The 27,971-nt window shown below is 35.1% G+C and overlaps 1 protein-coding gene across 1 annotated transcript; it reads right to left on the bottom strand.

Moving 5' to 3' along the window:
- Nucleotides 1-539: 539 nt before the first annotated feature.
- Nucleotides 540-27,971, bottom strand: LOC114321767 (GNAT acetyltransferase (DUF699)). Its single transcript, XM_082887016.1, has 26 exons — nt 27,652-27,971; nt 27,436-27,527; nt 25,445-25,616; nt 25,202-25,324; nt 24,289-24,462; nt 23,885-23,995; nt 23,547-23,680; nt 23,338-23,431; nt 21,475-21,573; nt 19,518-19,654; nt 19,215-19,312; nt 17,196-17,319; nt 17,025-17,112; nt 16,848-16,947; nt 16,713-16,765; nt 14,351-14,527; nt 14,187-14,224; nt 10,503-10,596; nt 4,371-4,550; nt 4,183-4,291; nt 4,009-4,078; nt 3,782-3,932; nt 3,050-3,181; nt 2,417-2,542; nt 1,152-1,217; nt 540-1,083 (listed from the first exon to the last, which is right to left on the bottom strand). Exons 1-26 carry the CDS (start codon nt 27,754-27,756, stop codon nt 823-825), a joined length of 3,108 nt encoding a protein of 1,035 aa, XP_082743142.1. The 5' UTR covers nt 27,757-27,971; the 3' UTR covers nt 540-822.

Genomic DNA, 27,971 nt, shown 5'->3' with positions numbered 1-27,971 from the left:
TTGTATTTAGACATAAAATTTTGTAAAAAGAGATTTGTCCAAACACAATTTAAGAAAATAGAAGGCAACTCTCTTGTTTACTCCATGTGTTTAGGTATAATTTGGTTTTTATACCCTACAAGTCAAAATACACCAATCACCGCATATGATACCAACGTAATAAAACTGTTAAAAATAATTCCCAAACTATTACATCAAAACGATACTATACTCTTGTAACCTTTACTTTCTATTTTCATTTTATATTTTATATTAGTAAACCATAGTTTTTATTATTAAAAAACAAAAATTCAACTTCCCATGCATAATAATGGTTGCATGTAATGAAAAAAGAAGGGTTTTGCTTCGATCCATGTTCTACATGAAATGTAAATGTTGCATGTTGAAACAAACAAAGCCGAAGTAAAATTAGCCAAGAATGTTGCTTTTTCCAAAAAGGCCAACAGAGATCAACCTCCAATTTGTTAGATGAAATGGAAGGTCTGTAAAGCCAATAACAGTAAGTCATCAAAGAAGTAGAGGATACAATTTTAAGCACATTCACAAAAAGAAAATCCTTGGCATAGAAAATTTTAAGATGAAAATTAATTATGTTAATGTAAAAATAAAAATAAAAAACAACCATGCCGTGCCAATGCCAAAATTGTGTATCACACCCTATATGCTAAACTGACGAATCATAATTATAATCCAATATATATAATCAGGTGGGGAAACCAAATATATAAGCACCTTAAAATTACGCTTTTCAGCCTCCTTCGTAAGCAAAAAAGCAAACAGTTAATCATCTAATAGGTCTGACTCCATCGACTAAATGTAATTTCATGATTTCCTCTTCTTATTTGATTTGGAACTACCACCATCTTCCTTGTCTCTTTTCTTCCCACTATTATGGCCCTCTTTCTGTTTCCCATGCTTTTCCGCCTTTTTTTTACTGGATTTCACACTAATCAGACCACCCGAGGCTATCTTCCCACCACCATTTTGCAGTGCCTTCTCAAAATCAGCTTCTCTGTCCGCAATGGCATACTGTTGGAGTAACTCTGGGTTTAACATACCATCCATCTTGGCTTTCATCCCCTCCTAACAAACAAACCGATCAAGTCAATACACCTGAATTCTTTCAGAAATGAAAGAGAAGGTGAGCATACCTCAACTTGCTGTGCTGCTTCATTGAGATCCTCATCCACAGAAACAGCATGAGGTTCCATCACAATCTGAAAACAAATTGAAAACGAATGGTGAGAAACATTTTGTACCCAGTGCATAAAGCTCCTGCTAGACTGGGATCTTACATTTCAAAGACAAATAAGGAAAAACAAAGGATACACAAAACAATGGAATTGCATCATAGGCATCACCCTTTCATCTGTTTCAGAAAGGGGACCACCCTGTCTACTTCAGTTTGCTTTTCATTTTGGCGATTGTGCTGCAACGTAATTGTCATTTATGACTTTTTTGGCTCCATTTATATTCTCCGTCCTTTTTATCCTAGGACATTTTTTACTCACTCAAAAACCATCAAAGCTGTTCCCTATTTTTAAGATTTGTATGTGTTCAAAAGAAATTAGGAGGCCTTACGTGCAAGTCTCAACAAGTGGGCTTATTTGTCCAATAGGTTCTGTGATAATTAGCAACGTTTTTATATTAAAAAAAAAAAATCACTAATTGTTAGTTTCTAGCGACATCTAAAAAAATTCGTCACAGAAAAACGTCACCAAACTCATTGACAGATTTTTAAAAACGTCCCGTTTCTAGTTACGCTACAACACCTATATATGCTAAGCTTCCCATGGTACACACTAAAAGAATGCAATGTTAAATAGTCATTTTTAAAGTTTTCAAGCACATCTCTACAGAGAACATGAGACTACAATATTTGTTACAATTAGCATAAATAGAATAGACCAGGTTCTTGCTATCAGGTGACAAGAAAGTTCATCAAATCTGATTCCAATGGAGGTAAAGTATAACTTAAGTGCAGCAAAATGTAGCAACCAGCAATTGAGACATGGCCGCAGCACACCATGCTTGGAAGAGTGATGGTAAAATTGTAGAAAAACCCTTCAGATTATGGTTAAGAGCAGCAAGCACATTTTCACTTGTCACAAAAAACAAAAAAAACCACGATTTGCAGACCCAAAACGCTGGGGCAAATACAGTATGAAGTTTAGAAGGTAATAACAAAGAGTTGCATGGAACTTGAAACAGAGCATCATTCTAATGTCTCTTCCAAATTCAATGTGAGAGCTTCAATGATTTGAATAAATGACTTTAGGTTTTTCTTTGGATGTTCATATTGATGATGCCCCATTTGGTTTGCTTTTCTTAGCTCCCATAAAGTACTAGTAAAAAAGACTAGACTGAAGATCAAAAGCAGTATTTACACTCGTAACAAACATTCTACTTCACTTACTTCTCTCAGTCGAGATTGGACTGAATCAATCTCCTTGGCTGCAATATCATATAGGTATTTATAGAACTTCTTCATAACTTTAATGAACAGTGACAATATCTGCTGCCTTTCCAACTTCATCGCTCCCTGCAAACAACAGATAAAGAGGACATGATTCAAATGATTAATTTCATGACTTTTGACTTCGTATTTTCTGTCTTCCCTTAGTTTCCCACACGTCAAATACATTTCAGCGTGGAACATCCTCATTGAAGCCTCAGATCCCAAACATGGATATCCTTAAACAGAATGTAATTTGTCCTGTGCATGGTAAAAATTTACGATCACCTAAGAGATCCTACACAGATTGAAAACTAAAATACGATATATCTACAGACTGCCTGCTTTATGGAATTGACCTAGCACTTCTCTTATCCATTGTCCTTCGGAATGAAGATATTCAGTGAGTCCTGTATAATCTAAGCACCAAAACTTTAGCCTAGTAAAGTCTGTTAAATGAAAACAAAAATCATTGGGTGACAATAGTCTATTTGCAAAAAACCGCCACAAGTTTGCAATTTTGCTTCAGACTAACTTGTTTGGATCTGGAATATTGTTTAATGAACCATTAGTTGAACAGGTCAAGAACCAAACCTCAATGTAAGAGATGTCATGATGATGCTGCAAACCAATGCAGAGTAAGACAGACGCCTGGGTATATGACAGTGTGACCGGAATTTTCTCCCGAAAATATTGAAGTGAAAGGTTTGCTACGAGATCCAAAATCTGTAAAATGCAACACAATTTACACACAATAAAAACAAATTTTTTTTAAAGTAAAGGTAAAATTTAGTAAAAGAAGAGCATCAAGACGATGCAAACTAATACATCCACCACCAAACTACCTAAACAAATAAAAAATCTATAAAGTCCACGAAAGAAAATAAATCTGGAGCCACTCTCCCGAAACCAACTATACAAGACCACCAAGAACCTACTCTTCAAGAGAGACAAATGGATTTAAAAAAAGGAAGAAAGAAAGAAGAAATGAGGTGAAGATGGAGACAAGCTTATCAAACATTGAATATGAATTAGTTGTGCAGTATTGGAATCGTGGTTACAAACCGAAACTGAACTGCTTTTAATAGGTGCGGTTTGATTCAATTCCACAATTTAGATGGTTTGGTTTGGTTCCAAAATTTCTGGAACCATTGAGATCAGTTCGGTTCCTGATATTCCAACAAACCAAAATAAACCAAACCATACCAAACCATGTCCACCCCTAGATAAACAAAAAAACAAAAAACAAAACAAAACAAAAAAACAAAAAAAAAAACAGCCCAATACACAAAAGAAGCAACGTTAAGCATCACGTAAAGATTTTACCAAACGAAAATCAGCAAGATTGTTTGTGTAAGCTTCAAGTCGTTTCATGTCATGAGGTGTCATAATTTCATTAAGCGACTTCAACAATCCATTTGAAGTGGTGGACAATGCAGGCTCCAGCTCTGCAAAGTTGATCTTTGGATCCAAGACACTGAAAGATTATATGTAGCATAAGCATACTGAAAACAAAGACATTACCAGAAGAAGTTCACATTTCAAAATCTAACCTCATGGCAAGCTTGTACTCCATATCACGGAAAGAATATTGCAATAGTCCAATAAATCTCTGCCTGAAATCTGAGGATGGTCTAGAAAAAATCAATCTACAAACTAAAATCATCCGGTTTTAAAATAAAAAATAAAAAAACAGAGCAACATGGTGTGTAATATAATGAACCCACCCTGGTAAAAAGGACCAAAGAAGCCCCATTGGTCTAAACCACTGGATTCAACATCGTCATTGTTCAATGGTTTTAGAACCATGCATGTATGCTCACCGGTCACAGCATTCTGGTTCATGGAAAGAAATGTCAGGATACTAAATTACTAATTAATCGTCCCAAGGAGAAATAATATTAAATATCTTAACTGGAATCTGGCTAATGTAGAATGGAGCAAATTTGAGTTTCCTCCAAAAACGGAAAAGGTCCTGGGTAAGCCCAAATGAGACACCAATGTAATGAAGCTTTTCAGACTGCTGTTCGTGAAGATGAACAAGCAGAGGTGGAAGGTCTGTCCTTGGTTTAATATTTTCTTCTAACAAGGAAACCTGACAAGAAGGGGGAAAAAGAACTCCAGTCACCAAAGAGTGTAGAGCACACATTTCTCCTGATGAAGTAGCATGAAGGCATAAAACTGAAATTGACAGATACAGCAAAACAACTAAACAGATACCCCTCGAGTTTTGCAGTAAAAGAAATAACCTATCAATCAGCAAAAAATGTAGAAGACAATCAGATCAAAAAATTGAGGGCAAATGACCACGGGCACCCTTATTTTGTATAAAATACAGTAGCTAATTTTATCGTATGATAAGTTAGACCAACTTCCTTCGGTTTCAATAACACCCTTCTGCTAGTACACCATCACTTGAGCGGATAAAATTTGCAGCTGTCTTAAATCTTTTTAAATACCTGATTTGACACTTTGAGAGGTTCATAAAAGCAGAAAATAGCCTTTCATTTGAAATAAGTAAAATATTTTGAATTAAAATGACAGTTGTACCCTTCAGTAAGTAAATCAAATAAAAGCTGGGCCAAGTATATGTTACTGTCTCATATTCCTCTGTCTGTTCTTTTCTTCCTCCACCCTTTTCTGTCTCTCTGTCTAACCCAGCGCAACTACCTATCAAAACAATCATTCCACTTCCCTCCCATCTCTTTCTAAAAATCCCTAAAATCAAGTACCATCAGCCAAACCCCTTTATCTAGACACTAAGGCCATGTTTGTTTGGACGGACTGGATTAGCATTCCTATGACTAATAGTCCTAGGACTACGAATTCATTGGATTATGTATCCTATCTTAACTAATAGTCAAGTTTAAAATAATTAATCCGTACTTTAATTGCTTAACCAAACATCAGATTAATAATTTTATTGGACTATTAGTCCAATCCCAAACTCATATCCACCCAAACAAACATGCCCTAAGGGTATGTTTGGTTTGAGTTTTAGAGATGAGTTTTAGAAAAAAATTTCCAAAAAATTGTTTGGTTTGAAATTTTTGTCAAAAAATTTCCAAAATCACTTTCTCTCTCTTACACATCAATCAATCACTTTTTCTCTCTCCTCTCTCCTTCTCAATCACTTTTTATCTCACACACATCTACTCAATTACAACAAAATATCAAATCATCCCAAACTCCCAAACTCCAAAACTACTTTCAAAATATACAACCAAACAAACCAAAAAAATTTCTAAAACAACTCTCCCAAATTTTTTTCAAAAACAACTCTCCCAAAAACAAACCAAACAAGCCCTAAACAGTTCACACCATCAGCATCACCACTACCACCACCATATTCATCGCTACCATTTGATGAACAAAACAGAATGATAATCATTTCGATTAAGAAAGCAGTGCAGAGCAGAGAACAATTTATTTATTTATTTACATTTCCATCAAATTGACCAAAAACCTATCAGTTTCCTAGGAAGCAGATGTGAAACATCAGTAGAAAACCAAAATTTCAGAATTTTCACCAAAGCACACCAAAACACAATGAAACATGCCAAAACAATAAGTCGTTACAAGTTACAACACGTGCTAGGAGTATCAAACAAAAGTTATCTCTATTTCCCATTTTATTTATAAATAAATTGAGAAAAAAATATCTTAAACTTACTAGAATATCTGATAAAGTAGAAATGATAAGAAAATAGAAAGAGGTAAGAAGAAAATGGACACTGTTATGTTAGTTTCCTAGAAGAGAAAGAAGTGAAAAATGAAATGGTAACAATTTATTCTCTTTCTTTGTTCTTATAGGTACTTCCCCTCCCTCCCTCCCTCCCTCTCTCTCTCTCTCTCTCTCTCACACACACACACAATGCTGAATTACTAAACCTAGCTCAAAGTTCATCACTTTCATTAAGCTAAGCCTGTGGCTAATCACCACCTCTGCAACTCACTGCCCACAACACAACCACTACTAGCACCATTACATCTTGTCATCACTAATCCTACTGGGACAGGAAAAGCAATCAACCTGCAAATTGTTCAACTACACTCAACTACCATTAATTTAGCCCATTTCAAAGTCCAGTCAGGTTTATTCATTAAAATTTGTCTAAATATATGAATTTGTTTCCTCAGATTGTCCAACTACACACACAGATTAGCAATTCAGCTGTTTCTGTCAACCTTTGATTTTACTTACCATGCCACAACTGCATTACATATTAGTATTACAGTTTTAAGGTAAAAGTTGGAGGAGATGGTCACAATGATTTCTTGGCATAATGTTAGTCATGGGGTATGCTGATGAGGAATTGGGAGGAAATGATCCGCAGCTATTGCTATTCATGGTGGTCACAGCACTTTGTGGCCATTCAAAGTGATGAAATTTGCAACCTAGGGATGATGGCAGGGATCGCATGATTAACCCAGTCAATGAGTTGACCTGATAAGTAAGTCAATAAATTTACATAAATTTAATAAAGAAAAGAGCCAGAGGGAAGGCAAACCAACCTATAATAGGCTATTTTTAGGGCTTATTGTTGTCTTTTCTTTAGTGAACTTTTTTCATTACTCTTTAGGTCCATCTAGACTAGACAATCCTAAAAATAAAATAAAATAGTAAAGACAAAATAAGCCAACATTCATAGGTTTTTTTGACAAAACTTGAGTTGTATTTTTCTTAATGATTTTTTTACAATTTTTTTTAAAATCTCTTTAATTTTCAATGTCATCAAATCTATACAGACCTAAAAAGTTCAAAAAAAATGATATAATTTTTCAAAAAGTAGACTGAAGGCAAAAATCTCAACAAAAAAAAATCTTATAAGTTGATGCCTAGGGGTGTGAGCGGGTCTGCAGTGAGCATGTGGAGTTTTTTTCAGCCCAACCGCCAATGGTGGATTGGGAAGTTTCCCACCCACCACCAAATCGTGAAACCTCTAAACTGGTAAGTCAATTGGCTTTTTATGGCAGTTTCAACTCAGCAAGTTGGACAGCTAGACGGGTTAAAATCTAAATTTCAAGTTGGGCCTTTAGTTGTTAAATTTACCACATTTTACTTTCAACTTGGGCCTTCAAGCTATAATCCAATAGACAATAGACACTTATTGGCCCACACATTCACAAGATTTCAGAATTTGAAAAAGAAAAAAAAAATGCAACAAAGATTTCAGAATTTGAAAAGGAAAAAAAAATGCAACAAAGTAATGAAAATTTTCTAAACATTAAAGAAAAATTAAAACACAGTGCAAATCTCATAGGGAGAGGGATTTTGCTAGAGTTGAGGGTGGGGACTTTGGTGAGGGAATTGAGGGGTAGTAGCAGGTGAGGGAGATAGTACAAGGGTGTGGGATATGTGTCCGATAATTTCCATCAAACATTTCTTATATATTGGTATTTACCAGCTGGTGAGGGATATAGTATGAGGGTGTGGGATATGTGTCCAATAATTTCCATCAAACAGTTCTTATATATTGGTATTTACCACAGTCATTATATATATTATTGTATAATTCCTATAAAATTAATACAATACCTTTTTGGCACTATATGTTACATAAAAACTATTTTATCTCACATAATATATTAAAAAATATGAACTATTTTTGTCAAGTCCACATACTCTTAAATTAAAGGTTTGATAGATCCAACCTCTAAATACGCACCCACACTCGACAACCGTACCTGATTCCATGTAAGGTAAGAGGATAAGAATTTTCAGATGTGTGCAGAGAAGGCTTTCAATAAGGGAGCAAAGGCGGGAGGGGACCTTGCAAGTTTGTTGAAAATGGGGGCTTTAGTGAGGGAGACCTGAGAGTTTCAGAGACAGATGCAATGAGATCTGAGAGAAAGTACCTTATGCGACCTAGCTACCATTGAGGTTGATGAAGGTAACTCCGTGAGGTGTAGGCACACTGGCAGCCGCAGCACAGTGACTCCACAAGGTGTAGGGATGCTGGTGGCCACAACAAGGTGGTCATTGGGGCTTCGTGAATATGACTTTGTGAACCGGATGGAGGCCGGCAGCCGCATTGCCATGATCGACATTGGGGCTTTGGTGCCTAGAGGTGGAAAAGGAGGGCAGTAGCACAAGGAAGTATTAGAGAGATGGAGATGCGGATGGGGGTAGCAGAGCGTAGAAAGGGTTACGGAAGTCTCTAGAAAGAGGAAGAGAGTACTGATGTGTGTTTGTTTGACTTAGGGTTAGAGACTTGTGAATGGGGTGGTGTACGTTACATGTTAGTAGCGGTAGGCAGGTTGGGTCAGTCAAATGAGGTGTTGATAAATTTGGTCAAACCAATCAGCAAAAAATAGAAGGAAAAAAAAACATGCCAAACCGCGTGGCCCACCCTCTCAACCTATGCGGATCAGCACGGATTAGGCAGTATTTTATACAACCCTAATAATTCCAAAAGAAGACTAAGCCAAACACTCAAAAAGACATACAATAACCAACGCTAAACTCTTGCCCTTGAAAAACCTATATTAGAAGCAATGGTAACAAGGTAAATAGACCCTCCATTACTGACCATCTCACTGCAAACTCTGGCAAGGAACATCACTATAATTCTCATACTACAGTTGTATCAAGTGAAGTGTTTTAAAAGGCGTGCCTAAGCGCGCGCTGAAGAGTGAGGCGCACCTAAGGCGCCTTGGACAGCTTGAGGCGAGGCGCTGTAGAAAAGGCGCATATGAGGCTCGAGCCTTAGGTTCAGGCACACGCCTCATGCGCTTCATTTAAAGATTTGCTCTTGCCTTATTCTTTGTGTGTAGCCATAGGGAATTACTACCCCTTTAATATAAAATGCAAAGAAATGCTTTGAGCCCCAAAATTCAAATTAAAAAAAAAAAAAAAAAAAAAAAAAACTAGTCATTGAGCAAAGGTTTTGGGATTGTAAGATGGTAATATGATTTTAAGATTACTTTCAATGTAGTGAATTATGACAGCTTTGTGCCAATTATTGAAGCTATCAAGCAATTTGATCCCAGTTTAAAATTAAAAATACTAAGTTGCCATATGATGTGAGTTCCTTATCTAAAAAAAGAAATGAATCACGTCAATAAATGATGGGTAAAGTAAATTATTTTTGAAATATTGAATGTTGGTCTATGATTTTTGAAATTCCAGAAATATTTGCTTATCTTCTACAATATGTGCCTCGCTTTGGTGGCGTGCCTCACCTTGCACCTCGTGCTTAAGCTCAAGAAGACCTTAGCGCCTCAATGTGCCTCAAGCTTTTTAAAACACTAATCAAGTGTACTTTAGGCAAACCTTAATGAAAGTGAGGAAAATAGTCCCAATTATCAATGATGATGCGTATAAATGCCAAATCAATACAAGTATGTACTGTATGAGTGTGGCTCAGAAGCCTAGGGTGATGCTCAAGCTAAGCTGAAAATTTAGGCAGTGTGAAGATTTGCTTACTAATATTGCTTGAGCTCCACTGATAATTTTTTATTAGCTTTAGTTAGAAAACCTCATCATGGAAACAAATAAAAGACATTCTGGAAAAGCACACCATGTTTCACCCATTATTACTGACAGGCACAACATATATTTTATGAACTTTATCAAAGTTAGAACTTTTAACAGCAAAGGAAAGGATAAAGACCAAGGACAAGCTACATTAAAATTAACCACTCATCTCCCAATAGGACCAATATTATGACAGGTACTTACCGCTGTGATGAGGCATATATACTGAAGGTTAAAAATAGACATATCAAAGGCCCCTTGCAATCTAGATGGTAACAAGAAACCCCTTGCTAAACTGAGCTGAGCTGAGCACGCTACTCATCATACTTAGCTCATCCTAACACGCAAGCGAATTTAAGTTCGAGATCAGATTCTCTAGAATAATGAACAAGCCTTAACAATCTTTTCATGGGTTAAGCACAAGGGGAGCTAGAGTAGCCGGATCTATTCTACAGTGCTAAAAATGACAACTTTATTAACAATGGAAGAAAAAATATGCACATAATAATATGATTCAAGCTTCATTCATCCAGATACAAATAAACACAATGAATTTTGAGAATGAACCTTTTCTGCTGCCTCTGTAACTCTAACATTTGGAGACTCAGAAGCATTTTCAACATCTACTTCAGAAATAGGAGTCAACTGTCCTTCAAAGTACCTGCAGAAAAAATTCTGCAATTCTTATATTCGTAAAGATTCCTACATGTTAAAGTCTAAAAACATAAGCCACAGTGAAAAAACCATATGAACTTATGTTTCATATATCCACTTTCCCTTGGCACTCCTTTTGTACAAACTTATCTTACTTACAATGGGGAAAAAGGAATAGCAACCAACCAAGTAAAATTGCCATACATGAAAACCAAAAGTACTTGACAGTAAATGATAAGCTAGATCAGCATCACATCGCTATCAGCAGTAAAGAATAAGCCTGATCCCACAGTTTCTATATCATCTGTAAAGATACTGATTGCTATTAAGTCATTTCTCAGCCCCAAGACAAATATTAGATAATAGTATTTTAAATTTTACTCACTAGTTTTACATATTCTTTTCCATAATTGCATGATCTAGCCTGTGCCTGCCAGAAGTTATTGCCAAACATGATTTTAAATATTGGAAAATATTGCAATATGTTGGTAATGGAAAGAGTAAGAGAAACACTATTTCAAAATGCCAAACAAAAATAACTGACTGAAATATCAGATATCGGTAAAAAAAAAAAAAAAACAAAGAATATATATATATATATATATAAAAACTATGGATGAATACAACTTTCAAATGAATATTTAACTATGCAGAAAGGGTCAAATCTAAAATTTGAATATACCACCAGAATTGCCTTGGCGGGATGAACACTTTTGAAAAATGACATATGGGAAAAATTCTAACAGAAATGGATCAAAAGTAAACCGCTAATAGTCCGTGAACTGACCAATATGAGAACCACCACGGAAACCGTAAGGCCTTTAGTGAGCTAGTCGAGGCAAGGAAAGTAGCCCCAAAACAAAACTAGTAGAGTAAACTCATCAAGATGCCCTCAAAAGGCGAGATGGGACCAATTGAGGTAGGATTTACCAAAGCACAACTAGTTGAGGTGAGACCAGCCGAGGTGAAACCCTCTAAGGTGAGTAAAGCCCTTGAAGTAAGACAAATCCCCGAGGTGCCCCCTGAGGGTAGAGTCCCCTTAAAGCTTATAGCAGGCTCAGGGTACCAAAATACCGTGAACAAGTCAAAACCATGACTTCTGTGAAGATGGAAAAAGTGAGATCTAAAAGCAAGGAGTCTCCTTCCCATAAATATAATACCCAAGCTAAAGGAGCCTACCCCGGTCGAGATGGCAGGACCCAGGACGTCCCTAAGGCTTGGTGCGCAGCATAGTCCAGCTGATACAAGGCTGCGCTATGACCCTTAACCGAGATGTTAGGGAGCTTGTGGCTTGGTGGCTAAGAGTAGGGGTTCGATGAAGTGGTTGCCAGTTTGGCTGATACAAGGCTACATTTCCTAAGTAAGGTCTTGCTGAGCAAGGTCCTACCAAATGAGGTCCTACTAAGGGACTTAGGTGGTACCAAAGGGGAAGTGCCAAGGGAAGCACATACCCACCGAGGCCTGGCATCTAGGGAAACGAATATTCCCACGTGATCCCCTAAGACACGTGGCATCAACCTATTGGCTATTTGGCCACCTATACATATGTAAATATATATTAACTTGTCATGTTCACGCCATGTCGTGTCCTTACTAATCGAAGAAATAGTTGTTATGTTACATGTGTACATATATAAATATATAAACTTCTTGTCGTGCTCATGCCATGTCGTGTCCTTATTTTTGTGAAAAATGTTGTGTCAGTATGTTTGTATCGTGTTGTATTTGTGTCCTATGTCCATATTCATGCTTCTTAGCTTAACACCATTGCAAGATTTTGTGATTAGTAGAGGTATCATAATTAAAGCTAACAATTTCATAGTCACACCCCCAAAATTGACTCTCTCTAGCCTTCCACTTCCCTATTATTCAGTATGTCATTCTCTATAAGAGAAACCACCACACAGATTGCACATTCATTGGTTCTAGTAAAACATTAGCAGCTCTTCAAGAACAGATATGTGGGTCCTGAATCCATACGTACTGACTGGAAATGAATTCTTCCAAAACCTGGTGACTCACATTTAAAAAAAAATTAAAAAAAATCTGGTCCAATAATCACAAGAACTTCTACAATAAAGCATAATTTGCAAGACACCTATGCAACGTTCATAACTAGTTAATAGTCACATTTATGGAAAGTCCCCAACACATCATTTCATACATTACTTTAATAATCTTGCCAGCAACCCTTAGCAACGAAAAAATAAAAATCAAAGAGCATAATAAAGCACATGCATTTCAAACAGAAGCATGTGTTCACAAAAATACCTAGTATGGATCACAATTGTCCAAATCTGAGCCTATAAAACCAACAAATGACTAATTATCGGCATCCCTAAGGAAAATGTAGATTCCAAAAGAAATGACCACCAATTTTTTTTTTAAATAACTCCATTACAGATCCAGGCAAGACAGAAGAGCCAAGACACTTCAAACAAGGACAATAATAGGCTCCACATCTCCCTTGCCACTGTACAGTGAAAAAGAAAATGATCCACCACATCGCCACTTCCTTGCACAGACAAACACTAATGAGGGAGGAATTTTCATTTTTTAATCAATTTTCAATGGTAAAAATCTTCACATGAACTACCAACCACCTAAAGTAACCTACCTTGAACGGGCTTCAGTGTTCATAACGTGTTTCCAAGGAAAATTCCCCAATTCCCTATCAACTTCTTAGTATCTTTTCTTTTCCTTCTTTTAACTTGTCAAAAAAAATCTTTTTCTCTCACCTTTTTGGGGGAGTTGTACAGCATCGTAGACATATGGCAGATTATAGTAGAAGTATAGTTTTTGTTTTTGTTTTTGTTTTTGTTTTTGTTTTTTGTTTTGTTTTGTTTTGTTTTGTATGCGCCATGTGTACTAGAGTGTGCCACCACTTTTGGGGGTATTTAATAAAATTATTTTACAAATAAAAAAAAAAAAAAAAAAATTTGTTCCCACCATAAACACTATATAGACACAAGACATGGTTCCCACCACAACTGATCATGCTTGTCATTGATTACTCAAAAGAGGAACCCACTTATTGAGTCTCTGAGCTTCAGTTTGCAATTCACATAGATAAAACTACAGAGTAAAATGCTTACATTGTTAGACCTTCAACTTGAAAAGCCAAGTCTGTAAGCATGTAACAATGACATGCAAAGAGGTCGACACACTGCCACTAAGTTTTTAGGTATTATTGCATTGATTACCATCAGAATTTACCAACACACACACCCAAAACAAAAAAAACAAAAAAAACCAGTTATTTACACTGGCTTTCCTGGAAAGTAATGTCAACACAACTTTGAAAAGAGTTTAGAGACCCAAAAAAAAATATTAAAACTGTTCACTTTTTTCAATTTTTCCATGTTTCGTGGAATAAGTCCATGTTTTCTTCAGTACTTGCACATTCTAATAAAGGTCAATGATGCTAAGCAGTGGGGACTTACTTATTGAGTGGGAACAACAAAATGTGAGTACAATTTCTGGTAATTGGTAAGATACTAGATGAAAATACTATCTAACAAAAAGAAAGGATCACAAAAAAAGAATCAGTCATCCTTTAAAACCAAGAGAAAAGCAGCCTAACAAATATGTGCTTACCTTGTCAAAAGTTCCACTGCAGTTGAACCATATCCAAGCTGAAATTAAAAATAAAAAAATAAAAATAAAAAAAAAATAAAAAAAATCACAAAAGAAATAAAGTTCAGAAGTCTTGACGAAAAATCTTGGTTAACAAGTCAACTTAATACGGATAAAAAAATTACCCTCATTGCACTTGGATGAGTAGCAATGCGCACAATGCGAGCACCAGAAAGAGTTGGAAAAACTGTATCCTGAAACTGTTCACAGAATTTCCATGGTATTTGGTCTCCAAAGGGCTGATGACCATCACTCAAACTTTTCATGGCAGATCTACGAGAAATCTGCCCTTCAAGGCAGACCTGTAAATTTGATGGCAGAAAATATAGTTCAGGTACTATACAGATAATTACTTTGACTATTAACTAAGATACAAGTAGAATGCATTACACCTACGATTTTTTACCATTAACAATGACCGATACATTACATGACGATAGACACCCATGAATCCATTTCCTCCATCTTTCACCAAAACCCTTCCAACACATTACAAAATCCAAAAATTGCCACTCAACATGATCATACACTTTCACAAAGTCAACTTTGAAAATCACGCCCTCCTTATTTAGCCCCCTGGAATTCCTCAACCACCTCATTTGCAACCAACAAAACATCTAAAAATCTAACACCCCTCCACAAAAGCTCTTTAAGTCAAAGAAATGGTCTCCTCCGACACTCCCCTCAGCCTTTTTGACAGTATTGCAAAGTTATGATCACCACAAAACTGACAAGTGACAACTTATTCCAACAGCAAATAACTGAAATATAAGCACCAAGGAAATGAAGCCAAGGTAATCATTCAGACCTGTCAATCCTTTTGGTCCTAAATTGGGCTTGCCCATCCACATCACATAGCTACAAGAGAATGTTGCGGATTTAACAACTAGAGAGGATCGGCCTCATACTTGCTACTATGCCCTAGTTTTCATGAGCTTTTTTTGCTAGTGATCAAGGCTACATAGCTAGCTTGTATTCTAATTCCAGATAAATAGGTACACAATAGAGAAAAATTAAGTTCTAACAAATTAAGTTTTCCTTTCTTCTAAAGTTAGTTGAGTCTGGGATGAATAAGGGAGAGAGATTGAGATAGAGGAAGAGAAACATAAAGAAACAAAGATGCAGGCACATGTTCAAACAGTAGAATCACAGAATACCAATTGAATGCAAATAGGTAGCAAGTGTAACTACCCCCGCTCACAGGAATGGCAATTTTCCCCACCCCTCCCCCATTCTACCCCACTCCAACTATTATTATATTTATTAAACATATTTATATGTATATAATATATATTATATAATTTTAAATTTTAAATATAATAAGACTAAAACACTAAAATATTACACTTACCATTCATTTTAACTTCTTTATTTCTTATTTTACATCCTTAACTCTCATCTCATCATTCATTAAACATTATCCATAATATACCGTATCATCTCTCATATATATTAATACCATCATTCCTAAAGTTACAAAATTAACCTCTTCCCACCTCGCCCCAATTTGTCCAGCCCTCGATATGACACAGGGTAGTGACGTAGCACTACAGGGTACAGACCTCCACATGTCTGCCATTATGGGACACATGTCGTACAAGCTTTTTCATATGTTACAACAGTTCGCCTATAATTCCATCTTTATTTGACTTCACATCCAGAGATACTTCATTGCTGATATGAATTTACACAACAAACAACACCCAATACCTTATTCCTCAACCAACAGTTTGACACCATGCCAATGTCAAGAACTGCAGAAAACCATAGGCTCTGCTTCCCTAAAGGCATGTAGAACATACATTACAAAAACTAAAACATGTATGGATCAGTTGCAAATTAACTTCTTAATTTAGTGCCAATTCCCTTGCAAGCAGGTGTCTTTTAATATGTTACAGCCTATTTCCTTCAAGAACATACTTATTTTTCTAAACTATTATGCTTAGCAAATGTTCCACGTTATAGTTTATTATGAAGAGGATAGAACTCTAGCAACAATAGTATTTGATTGATATGGAAGTCTGGTTAAAGAGGAGAAAACATTGCACCAAAAGGATGTATAAAAGGGGGGAAATGGATATTCATGTCATGTCAAAGAAGTCACAATAGAATAATGTTTGCAGTAACAGAAAAGAGTTGCAGACATCTCCTCACTTGTTTCTCTCATTCAAAACCGTGCATGAGACTTTCATCTCACACTACTCCTAAGTGATAAAACAAAGAACTCGTCTTCTTTCTTTTTTGATTACCTTCCTCACGAATGTATAATAAGACCAAAGTCATTCAATTTCTAAAAAAGATTACCAATCCTTAACTTTCGAGGAATCCTTCATCAGTGGTTGTGAATGATTGATTTTTTTCAATCTTTTCGAACTTGGTTCCGTAGGAGCAAGTCAGAAAGATTGAGAAATAGAGCCATCCGACTTCAAGTTAAAAGCATAAATAGTGTAAATACTGGTGTGTGTGTCACATAAAAAAGAAACAAACCTGGATGACACAGAGAATATCAGGGAGGTGATTTTTGGACTCATCAACAGGACCTGCATAGAGTTCAATAAATACATCAGGCATTAAGGGAGATAGACAAGCATTAATGGATAGCAAACATAACAAGTAATATACCAAGTAACACAAATAAGTGATGCGCTGGAGCATCCGCCATTAATTGTAGATCATTTGGAGAATTTTTGTAGTGTGAAGCAACATACAGGGCCATCATACGCTGCAAGTATTGGAATATATAAGCATCAATCACATCTCATAATAGAAAACAGATAACCAACAAAGAAAATAGGTTACCTGCAAAAATAACTCGCTATCTTTGTGATAGGAGAAAAGTGTATCCCGATTAACATAGTAGAGATCACACTCACTAGGTGAAGGTAACCTAATTGAACAAGATAGAGGTCATTAACAAAGATGAACAAGACAATTTCATCTCCCATATGTTTCAAATAACAAAATTCTAACCTGTTGATATTAGGAATGAAATTTGTAACATCCAAACAAAGCAAAGAATGAAGCCAGGATTCAATTGGATCTCCAGATGCATATCTGATAGATTCACTCAATTCTATCTTCTTGAAAAGGCGACCTACATTTGAGGAATTAAGATATGAGCAAAGTTCCCAAATAATTGAACCTAGAATGCAAATGAATGTCGTTCATCCACAAGAACCAAAAAAACTATGTTATGAACTAAAAAACATGGAAACGGACACGGACACAGATACGGGCATGGGACATGGTAATTTTAAAAAAATCAGTATATGGATACAACAGGTATACGGCAAGAAGTATATATTTTTTATATGTCACACATATGAAGATTGTATTAAAAGACTAAAAAATGCAACATAACACCAATCAAATCACTATCAAAGTACAGCCTATATTAAACAAAGAAAAATCCATATGAAATCTTAACTACAATCTACATCAAAATCTCAACCATTGAGGCATAAAGAGGTTATTTTTTAGCAAGGCTTCTTCGGTGACAGTTTCTTTCTTTCTTTCTTCTGCTAGATTTTTGTTTGAATAAACCAAGTATTTATGATTTTCCAATTTTAATTGATTGGAACCTTTTAACATTACAATTTGACTCCAATTAAAAACTTTTATTATTACAAATGTGTCTAGGGTGTGTCTAGCCATGACATGTGTCCTAGTAGTGTCCCTGATGTGTCCTCCAAACAAATAATAATAAATATTGTTTGACACATATCCTAGCGTGTCTGAGGAGTGTCTATGTCCAACACCTGTCGTACAGAGACTAAAATGAAGTCTTCATGTTTCATAGGTTATAAAGCATGGCTGGTAAGCATGAAATTCTACTGATTGAAGCTTTCTCAAAACCCCCAAGAAATAATGAAAAACAAAACCTAAAAAAAAATAAATAAATAAATTAAATGCCTCAAACAATATGATCTCTCCATCAGCCAAAAAAGAAAGGGCTAATATTATATTTCTTCGTATGTAAAGCCATGTTGTTAGATGTTCCACTCTAGAAAAAGAGTCCTTTGTCGCATACATGCTCAATGGAATAGAGTCTGGCAAAGGTTTCGCTTTAAAATGGAAACATGCAGGTCTCTTGGCAAGCTAAACTCATTTTATCCTTGAATAATAATAATAATAATAAGGGTAAATTACACAAACCTCCCTTAAGGTTTGGTGAAAATACAATAATCTCTACAGTTTTGGCATAATTACATTGAGCTCCCTTGAGATTTTAATTCACATAACACTTGGCCCCTTTTCATCAATAATTTGTTAGTTATATGGATGGAAAAATGATGTTTTCGTCTCTTTTACACGAAAATGTATATTTTACACTATTTATTTTTGTATTTTCACATCATCTACATTAGGTCCAGTCCATTTAAACTTACTAAAAGGGAGATCAATGTAATTATGTCAAAACTGGGCTTACTGTATTTTCTCCAAACCTCATGGGAGGTAAGTGTAATTTACCCTAAATAAATAACTAAAACAACTAAGCCTGAAAAGAGTATAATATGATTGCGGAAGCTGCAAATCTTAGAAGGGGCAGCAGGACAAAATAAGATTCCGTAGGCAGAAACAATATCTGAACAAAGATCTTGGAATGGTAATACTTCATCTATTTGGGATGTGAGTTCGAACTCCGTGCAATCCATATTAATTTCCAAATATCTAATCTTTAATTTTATTAGTCTGTACCGCATACATACAAAATAGGCAGTATCGTGGAAGCTTCATGCATCTTGAGAGCTGAAATCCGGCTATGGCATTTGGTCCAAAAAGGTTAATCGAGCCCAAAACTGATTGTCAGACAATCGGGGCATAGGCACATGCAATGATGTTTGATGACTTATAAACTGTCATAAAATGATAATCGACACAAAATGTTGACAAATAGCAGTCCCCAGCTTAGAATAGAACCTCAAAGAAGTTATGCAAGTATAATATTGATTCATAGAACTAAAAGGTACAAGTGAAACATAGAAATACCAGAGAGGGAGCCCTCCACACTTTTGGTTGACATCTGACTCTGCTCCTCCAATTGCTGCAAAAGTTTTAATGATAAAGACCGACCAGTACCTTCATAGCTTTACGTTTGGAAAAAAAGGGGGAGCAATTCAGTAGGTTGGAATAATCAGGATTAACCTCCAGAACTAGAAACCACATCAAGCATCCTTATGTGATTAGCAGCAACAACCAAAAATTTCGGAAAATAAAGGGAGGATTCATTGAGGACTGGTTTCCAATAAGATAAATGGAGAAGTGCTTTAATGGAAAATTCACACATCCTACCCATTAACAGTAGATGAAAGGAAGACCAGATACGGGCCAAGCAAGGACTTCACAACTGGCAATGGAATGGCTGCTGCTTCATCAACAACCAAAAGTTCAACTTGGGACAGTTTTTCATGTTCATGAGGCTGTATATACTGCCAGAACATAGAAGAAATACATCAGTATATATGTAAGCAGTTAACCACTTATGAGAAGACTATCTAAACTGTTCATAAACCTGCCCAAGCCAATAGGGAAATTTTTTAGTAGGTATGGCATTTGAAATAATGAATAATCAATCTGAACCCCAATAGGGCAACATATTTCATTCATACAGAAATTACACTTTCGAAGAAAGTACTAATATTTCAATTAAAATAATATGCCTTCATAATGAAATGCAATGAACAGAGTGACCATCAAAAGACAAATACCCAAAATGAAGACTTCTCCCAAATATTTGGATCGCCAATGAGATCTTTTTTCTCAAATCTGCTATGTTATGTCTAAGGTCAAAACTAGAGTTAAACCACGTGTTAGAGCATCTCCAACGATATTTGCCATAATACCATTGCTATTGCTATTTTTTTTTTTTTTTTTTGATAAATTTTGCTATTGCTATAATTTGGCAATGAATAGTGGTAATTTGCCAAATTATAGCAATGGTGCTCTAATGGTACACATGCTATTTTGGCAAATCTCAACCAACTTTCCCTCCAAGTTTGTAGGTGTTTATTTTTTGTCTTTTATGACCATTTTAAAAAAAAATTCTAAAAAGATTAAATATTTATATTCTACTAGACAAATATAAAAAAAAAATTGAAAAAAAAATTACTCTTATTTGAAAAAAAAAAAAATTACTCTCTCTCTCTCTCTCTCTCTCCATTCTAGAACCTTCATACCAAACTCTCCACCTGTAGGAGATAAAACCCATTGGAAATAAATTCATTCTGCTTTTTTGAGCTTCAAAGGTAGAACAACCCAGAACAACCAACACTATCTCTCTCTCTCTCTCTCTCCCTCTCCCCCCCCCTCCCCTCCCTCAATCTTTCTCTCTTACCACCATGTTGTCTCTCTTCCTCTTAATCACTCTATCCCCTAAATCAAATTAAAAAAAACCCTAAATCGAAGATGAAGAAACCCAAAACCCCAAGTCAAACCCTAAGCACGAAGATGAAAACGAAGAAGATCAAGCTAAAGCATCAGAGTGTTGAAATCATCTGAAATCCATCAAGCATCTTGAAATCTAGGTATTTATTGTTTAGAATTTGCTTCAAATTTATTTAGATTACCTAAGATTTGCTTCAAATTGTTTGAGATTTGTTGAGATTGTTTGAAATTTGTTTGAAATTGCTTGATTGTTGTTGTTTTTAACCTGATTATGCTTTTTGTTTTTTTTGGGTTAATGGTGAATTTTGTTTCAAAAAAAAAAAAGAAAAGAAATTGGCAATTGCCAAGTTGTTTAAAAAATTTAGTGAACAAATTCTATTTTTCTAGGTGAACGAATTCTATTTTTTCAACTGATATGGAGCCAAAAATCTGTTAATCTTTGATGATGTGACATGACTGGCAAATGCCAAACCTCCTGCCAAATTTGAGAACATAAATGGTCTCTGCTATCTTTGGCAAAAAGAATAACAGGTCATTGGAGACCCTTTTTTTGTCACTCTTGCAAATTATAGCTTTGGCAGGTTGTTTGACAGCTCCATTGGAGATGCTCTTACCATGTAGCCAAGGTAATATTGCCTTACCCTTTCCCCGACATTTCTCTCAATGTGTCCTCACACAGACAGTTGTCAGCCTGTGTTTGCACATTGCCAAAGATGAAGGAAATATGACAAGAACTACCCCTTTAACAGAAATCATTATTTCAATTTTGTTTCTGTTGCAAATTTTTGATGCAAGACATTCCAGAATCTTATGGCATGATGTACAAGCATATTGTGTGAATATTGATCCACAATTCATAATAAACCTGAATTGTTTGTCTGTGTTGCTTATAAATATTGATTCGCACAGTTGACTTCTTGAACTCTGGATTGGTACTTTTCACCACATCGTAGTCTAAGTGTTCCTGCAAACAAAAGTTGCAGTAGTATGTCATGGTTCAGAACTTGTTTCAAAAAAGGAAGATGCAAATCATGCATAATTATAGAACACAACCATTTCTAATGTTAAGTTCCTGGACCAAAATTCCCAAGCACAAGTGATTCTCTGTATGTGTGCATGTGTTAGAGAGTAAGAGAGATGGATCATGGATCACTAATACCACAGTTGACAACTTAATCATTACGATTCACAAAACTGACAGTAACTTAAGTATCAAACAAATCCCAAAATACAAAAGTTCAGTAGGTTCAGACTAAGAGCATTTTTAACTAATTAACATGCATTAAATGACAAAATAAAAAGTCAATTTATAATGAGGGCATGATCAATAATATGCCAAAACAACTTGGCTGAAGAAATTGTAACAGAAAAACAAATGCTGTGTTTGGTTGTATTTTCAAATTAACTTTCAACAGGTGAATTCCCGCTTGACGTTTGGATAGGACACTCAAAATATGATTCCTCGTGTTAATTCAGATTATGGTTTGAAAATCCGTTTGGCATCTCATAGTTCATTTCTCCGCTTTCAACGTGTCTGTCTTCTTCCTCTTTTGCTCTGAAAAGCTTCCCCTTCCTTCTCCATCGTCTTTGAAAATTTTCCGTGACCCTCGTCTTTCTTTCTCTTTTGATCTGAAAAGCTTCCATGTCTTTCTCCATCGTATCTGAAAATTTCGCGTGAACCTCATATTTCTTCTCTGTATCAAACATCAGACATGGAAGCTTCGACTATCTAATAGGAAACTGAGTGGGAGGTGTGAGATGGGATGACCGGCCGGTTGACCTCCTGGTTGTCCCGGTCTGACTTCCTGCTCTTCGACTATTTGAAGCTAAGGTTCAGAAGGTTCAGGTTGTTTTTTATTTTTTATTCTTACTTTTTATTTCTTATCTATTATTTTTTTATAATATTAATAATTTTTTAATAATATTACATCCGTATACTAAATTACTAAATTAATAGCGTGTAATAAATGAGAAAAAAAAATTGATAATGTTTTGTAAGGTTTACGTTATGATTTGTATTTTAAAATATTACACTTAGTGTATTTATGTTAATTTTTATTAATATGTATTCTCAAAATTTGTTGACTTTAACAAAATTTTTAAAAAATATATAAAACATATTGTACAGGCGTAAAAAATGAATTGATAGAAAATTTAATTGACACAAAATAATTGACATAGATTTATTTTAAAATGAAAAAAAAATTATTCAAAAAAAATTACTGAAAAAAAATTAATTGAAAAAAAAAATCAATTTTTAATTTCAGTATTTTAAAAATAGTTTGGTTATTACTATTGATAAAAAATACGGATATTGATATATGAGTTGTGTGTTTGATTATAAATTATTGATTGAATTAAGTTTTGAAAACTATTTCCAAAACACATCGCCAAACAAATTTTCTTATTTCACATGTCACATCAAATTTTCAAAACTTAATTCAAAATACATCTTCAAAACACATTTCAATACTCTATTTAAAAACCATAACCAAACAAATTTTTTACACTCAAATCATAATTCCACAATACACAAACTCAAAATACAACTCATACTCTCAAATCACATTTACAAAACTCTACCAAACGCTACCAAAACTATGAATGGAATCCCCCATGCCCTAGAAGGGCTTCATTAAAGCCTGTTAAACGGTAACAATATAATTTGGCAATGCAATACTACAAAGCATTTCATTACTCAGACAGAAGGGACACAAAACATGCATACCTTATATTCAAGTGCATTAAATCCCTTGCATACAAACTCGAACAAAGTTTTCAAGTTCTCGGGGCTGGGTGCAGTTACAAAGATATTTGAATACCTATACCGATGATTTTAGTATCAAAAGTTAGCAATGGTCAATATGTAAACAAAAAGAAGTAGGAACAAGGGACATGACACAAGACTAAAGTGATTAATATAGTTCCAGCACGTACCCTGCAGCAATAGCTCCAGAAATTGCTAGACCTAGTGCAGCTGACTTGCCACGGCCACGACTAGCAAGCAAAGCAACTGTGCTACGAAGTGTCTTATCCAAAATTGCATCAAGAAATGTAATGACAGCTTTTCCCTATCCAAATATTTTAAACAACGAGCTGAGCTACCAACAATTGTTCAACCACATGAAAGAGAATTTTGAATTTCATAAAGTTGAACAAAGAATTTTTTTTTTTTTTTTTTTTTTTTTTGAAGATCAACAACAAAATTTATTAAAGAAGAAAGTTTGGAGGACAAGAAGTCCTCGTACAGTGAAAAGGATACAAAGAATCCATACCTGGTCCAATGTGCAACACTTTCTAATTAAAGGACCAACAGGAAAATCATCATTTAGTTGCTCTTTCAGATTCTTCAGATCACGCTCCGCTTCCGAGAGACCCTCAGAGTCCTTAAATTATCAACAGGAAAAAAAAGAATTGAAGATTTGGCTAGATTGAATATTTCAATATTAAGCATTACGGTACTATTCAATCATTTGAAATAACTATCAATTTCAAATTAAAACATAATGAACCATAACCCTCCCTCCCAACAGAAATTTTCACTTGGGAAGCAAGTTCACATGGCAAATTTTGCACTCAAGGTGCCACTGGCAGTGGCAGACAACATGTGAAAACAACTGCACATCAAAAGAATTATTGTTCTCAAATAAATCAACATTTACAAAATTGGAAAGGTTACCTCATTGACTGAAAATGGTTTAATTGACTTCATATGAGAAGAAATCGGTAGAATATTTAGTTCATCATCCATAACTACACATGCTTTACATGAAGCAATCGACAGTAAGAAACGTTCATTAAAACGTCCAGTAGCCTCAGAATGGGATTCTGTACGAAACCTCTCATGAACATCCTGTAATTAGTACGCCTTTTATGAGCATTAAAAAATAAAAATAATGGTTTAAGAACTTAAAACATTAGGGAAAAAAAAAATACAGAAACAACAACCATCTCACATCTGCTCCCTTGAACAAATAATTATGCAATAGATATGGGCCCAACATCTTATATTGGCACAGCCTAAGTTAGAACAAGTGAAAATTCTCCATAACGACTTAAAACTAATATAAAAATTAGTATATATATCATATTTTAAAACTAAACAAAAATACTAAAAATCAAGATGAACCTCACTAATGATTCTGAAATAAAAACATGCCCATTGGTATGTTTTCCTAAAGTTGTGTGAAGAATTAAAAAATTCATGGTTGCGATGGCCGTCACCGTTACGATATAGCCATTACACCCCGCAACCGCGTCAACGCTACTGTTACTGTTACTGTTACGGTAACCGCCGCCATTATTAAAAACCTTGCACACAATATTCATTGTGCCACAATGCATGAGATATAGAACAAAAGAAAATTTTACATATCTAAATATAATATAAGGGATACTTTTTTTTTGCTCCAACAAAAACATGTGTTGATAATCATATCAAATGTAAGATCACAAAATTAATTGAAGGGAGAAGGTTAAAAAAAAAAAGAACAAAAACTAATTGTGGAAATGAGGTCCCACAATTTTGTAACTGCTAGGATAATAGGTAAAAATAAAAAAGCTGTAAGACAATTATGAACTATGATTTTTACCATAACCATGGTGCACAGACTTGTGAGTGAGGATAAAGAACGAAGTAGCAGTATAATTAATCCACCCCCCTCCACTGTTTCAATCGTTCTTGCAAGGAGATTTGGTGTCAAAGCCTCAAAATCCTAAAAACATAACCAAAAGGAAAATTAGAATAAGCACTAGGAAATAGAGACTTTTCACATGACTGGAGAAGATCATGCAACACAAATCAATTCAATGATGATAGATAAATGGTGATCTACCTGTAGTATACACATGCCAAAAGTATTTCCGAGAACTCTTTCTGAATCTTTGTACAGGCAGTATGTAATTCCTCCAGTTTCAACAAAAAGTGAAAAAGGATCAACCTTCTCAGGATCTAATAGTCCCCTCTGCATTAACTTTTTGACTTGTTTCGCACGTTTTTTCTTGTGACTGCAAAAAATAATTTATTGAATTGATAATTGACTGTCTTGGTGGAAATTTGTCCAATAATACAAATTGAAACAAGAGAAAAATAAGGAAAAAATCACACCAAAGAATTGAGCTGAAAGTGAACGTAATAGCGACAAAGCAAACTGTTTATTTGAACTCTCTATAGGTCTCTCCTATTGGATCATATAAATCTAACACAGACAGGCTGATCAATAATGATATGATAAATCAAATAAACTATAATGAAAAGGATAGATTAAATATCTTAGGTAATCACCCATTCTTCAGTGATAAGCTCTAGCGAACAATTCTTATAAAACTGTATGTATATGCATTTGTGTGTATTTTTATGAAAAAGTAATATTTTCAGCATCCTGCAGGTACATTTCATTTAGCATGTTTTGCTTACTCTAAAATGCATGTGTTTGTTTAGTATACATATAGACCATGTTGTTTGGGCAAACATAGCCTTGAGATTGGATTAATAATCGAACAAAATACATAATCTGATGTTTGGCTAAGAAAATTAGAGTCCGGACAAATAGTCCATCCCCATATGGGGGACTATTGAATCCCAAGAGCAGGGGTGGTATACAAAATGGAGGACTAAGGAGAGGTTTGGACCAGTGTTACTAAAGGCGATAAGTGCATTGAAGTGCCAAGGTTTACTAGGGCCTAAGTGCTAGGCGCAAGGCAAGGTGCAAGCTTCATCGAAACGAGGCTCGTGTTGACAACAAAAAATAGATAATTTAATATAAGAAAACAATTGAAGGTTCAACACAAGTAATGCAATATTAAATATCTTAAAACATAAATACCAACAAACACCAATATTTTATCATAGCCAAATAATTCAAGGTTACACATAAACTCAATCATCTAACCCATAAACATTTTAAAATAGAGACGAGATCGAAGTGCCTTACAAAATAAGCATAGAGAAGGAGAAGGAGAAGAAGAAAGAGATTGAGGGGATGAAGAAGAAAAACGACAAATGTTAGTGTAGTCAAAGAGAAAGCTCTATGACAACATCTTTTTTATATTGCAATGTATATTTAAGGATTTAATCCCTTGTCGCAGCATGTAAACAAACAAAAAAACGATAAGATTAAGTGAAATCAATAGTAGTAATTGTAAGAAATAAACATTTAAAAAAAAAAACGCACATGTCATGCGCCTTGAGCCTAAGCCCAAAATGCATGCTTCATGTGCCTTCATAAGGCCTGTTTCACATCGCTTGGCCTGAGATGTTTTGAAGCGCATTGACTACACCTCGATGAGCCATGGGCCTAGGCTCACCCCTAGGCATTCCTTTAATAACATTGGTTCAAACTAATTAATTAAATTGCCAAATTGATAGTTGTTTGTTTATCCCTTCTTGTAATCTTGTGTCAATTCAAACATTGGATAGAATACACAATCCAAGGAAATTGATAATCATAGGACTAACAGTTAAGAATGCTAATCCGATCTAATCAAGTCCACCAAAACAAACACGACCTGTGCTGCTGCAAAATAGCATTACAATAACAATAACAGAAGAAAAGGAGGTCCAAATTAACCAAGGGCATCTTGGCTAACACCTGGGCTATGCCAATATTGGTGTGAGTTCAATTACTTGTTTTTCCATAAAACTAAGTTACCAACTAAAAATTCAAATGAGAAAGACTATTTCCAAGTTTACAATGATTTGCAATCTCGTAAAACAAAAAAACATAAAATTCTAGAAAACTAGTTTGATTTTACTTATTATGCAAGAGCTGAAGAAAAGCATAAATTTTGTGTGAGTCACTGGTGAAAGAATGAGCTAAACATTTACCTGCTAAGTTCAAGTTTGTCCTTGTAGCACCATAGAACACTTGGCCTTGACTTGACAACAGCTTTAGTAAGCATGTAGTGAAGATTCACAATCTATACAAATCAAAACCAGTTACCATTGAGAGATACAAACTACACTTTACACACACACACACAGAGAGTTATATATATATATATATATATATGTAGATAGATAGATAGAGAGAATGGAAAGAACCTGATCACGAGATTTGTCGCCGATAATGAAGAACATGGAGCGGTGTCTGGTTTTGACGCCGTTTTCGATGAGAGTTCGGATGCGTTCGTCCACCTTCTTCCTCATTTCTCTGTCAATTCGGAGAAGTTATAATAATGGCGGTTGATCAGTTTTGATATTGCAGTCTAGTCTAGGGCAACAAGAGTTGAGTTAGGAGCTGCGAATGGATGAACCAGAGTCCTTCAACCGTTTATAAACAGAGTCATGGCGCCTCAAACCCTCCTCTCCTAAAACCCTTTAGCTACAATTTTAATTTACGGCAAATTATAGCGAGCCTACCT

This window comes from Camellia sinensis, chromosome 1, assembly GCF_055761805.1.
Source record: "Camellia sinensis isolate YWXY chromosome 1, ASM5576180v1, whole genome shotgun sequence".
In the NCBI taxonomy this organism is placed as follows: Eukaryota; Viridiplantae; Streptophyta; class Magnoliopsida; order Ericales; family Theaceae; genus Camellia; species Camellia sinensis.
The sequence above is the reverse complement of the archived record's forward strand: the minus strand, read 5'-3'. Positions and strand labels throughout refer to the sequence as shown.

Bases quoted from the DNA above. Each gene is read 5' to 3' on its own strand.
- LOC114321767 (XM_082887016.1), bottom strand. From the start codon at position 27,756: ATGAGGAAGAAGGTGGACGAACGCATCCGAACTCTCATCGAAAACGGC. The intron at 24,463-25,201 runs GTAAAAATCATA...TACTAATTACAG, and splicing joins GTCTGTGCACCATGGTTATG to GATGTTCATGAGAGGTTTCG. The intron at 17,320-19,214 runs GTATTTCTATGT...CCTCAAATGTAG, and splicing joins TGTGGAGGGCTCCCTCTCTG to GTCGCCTTTTCAAGAAGATA.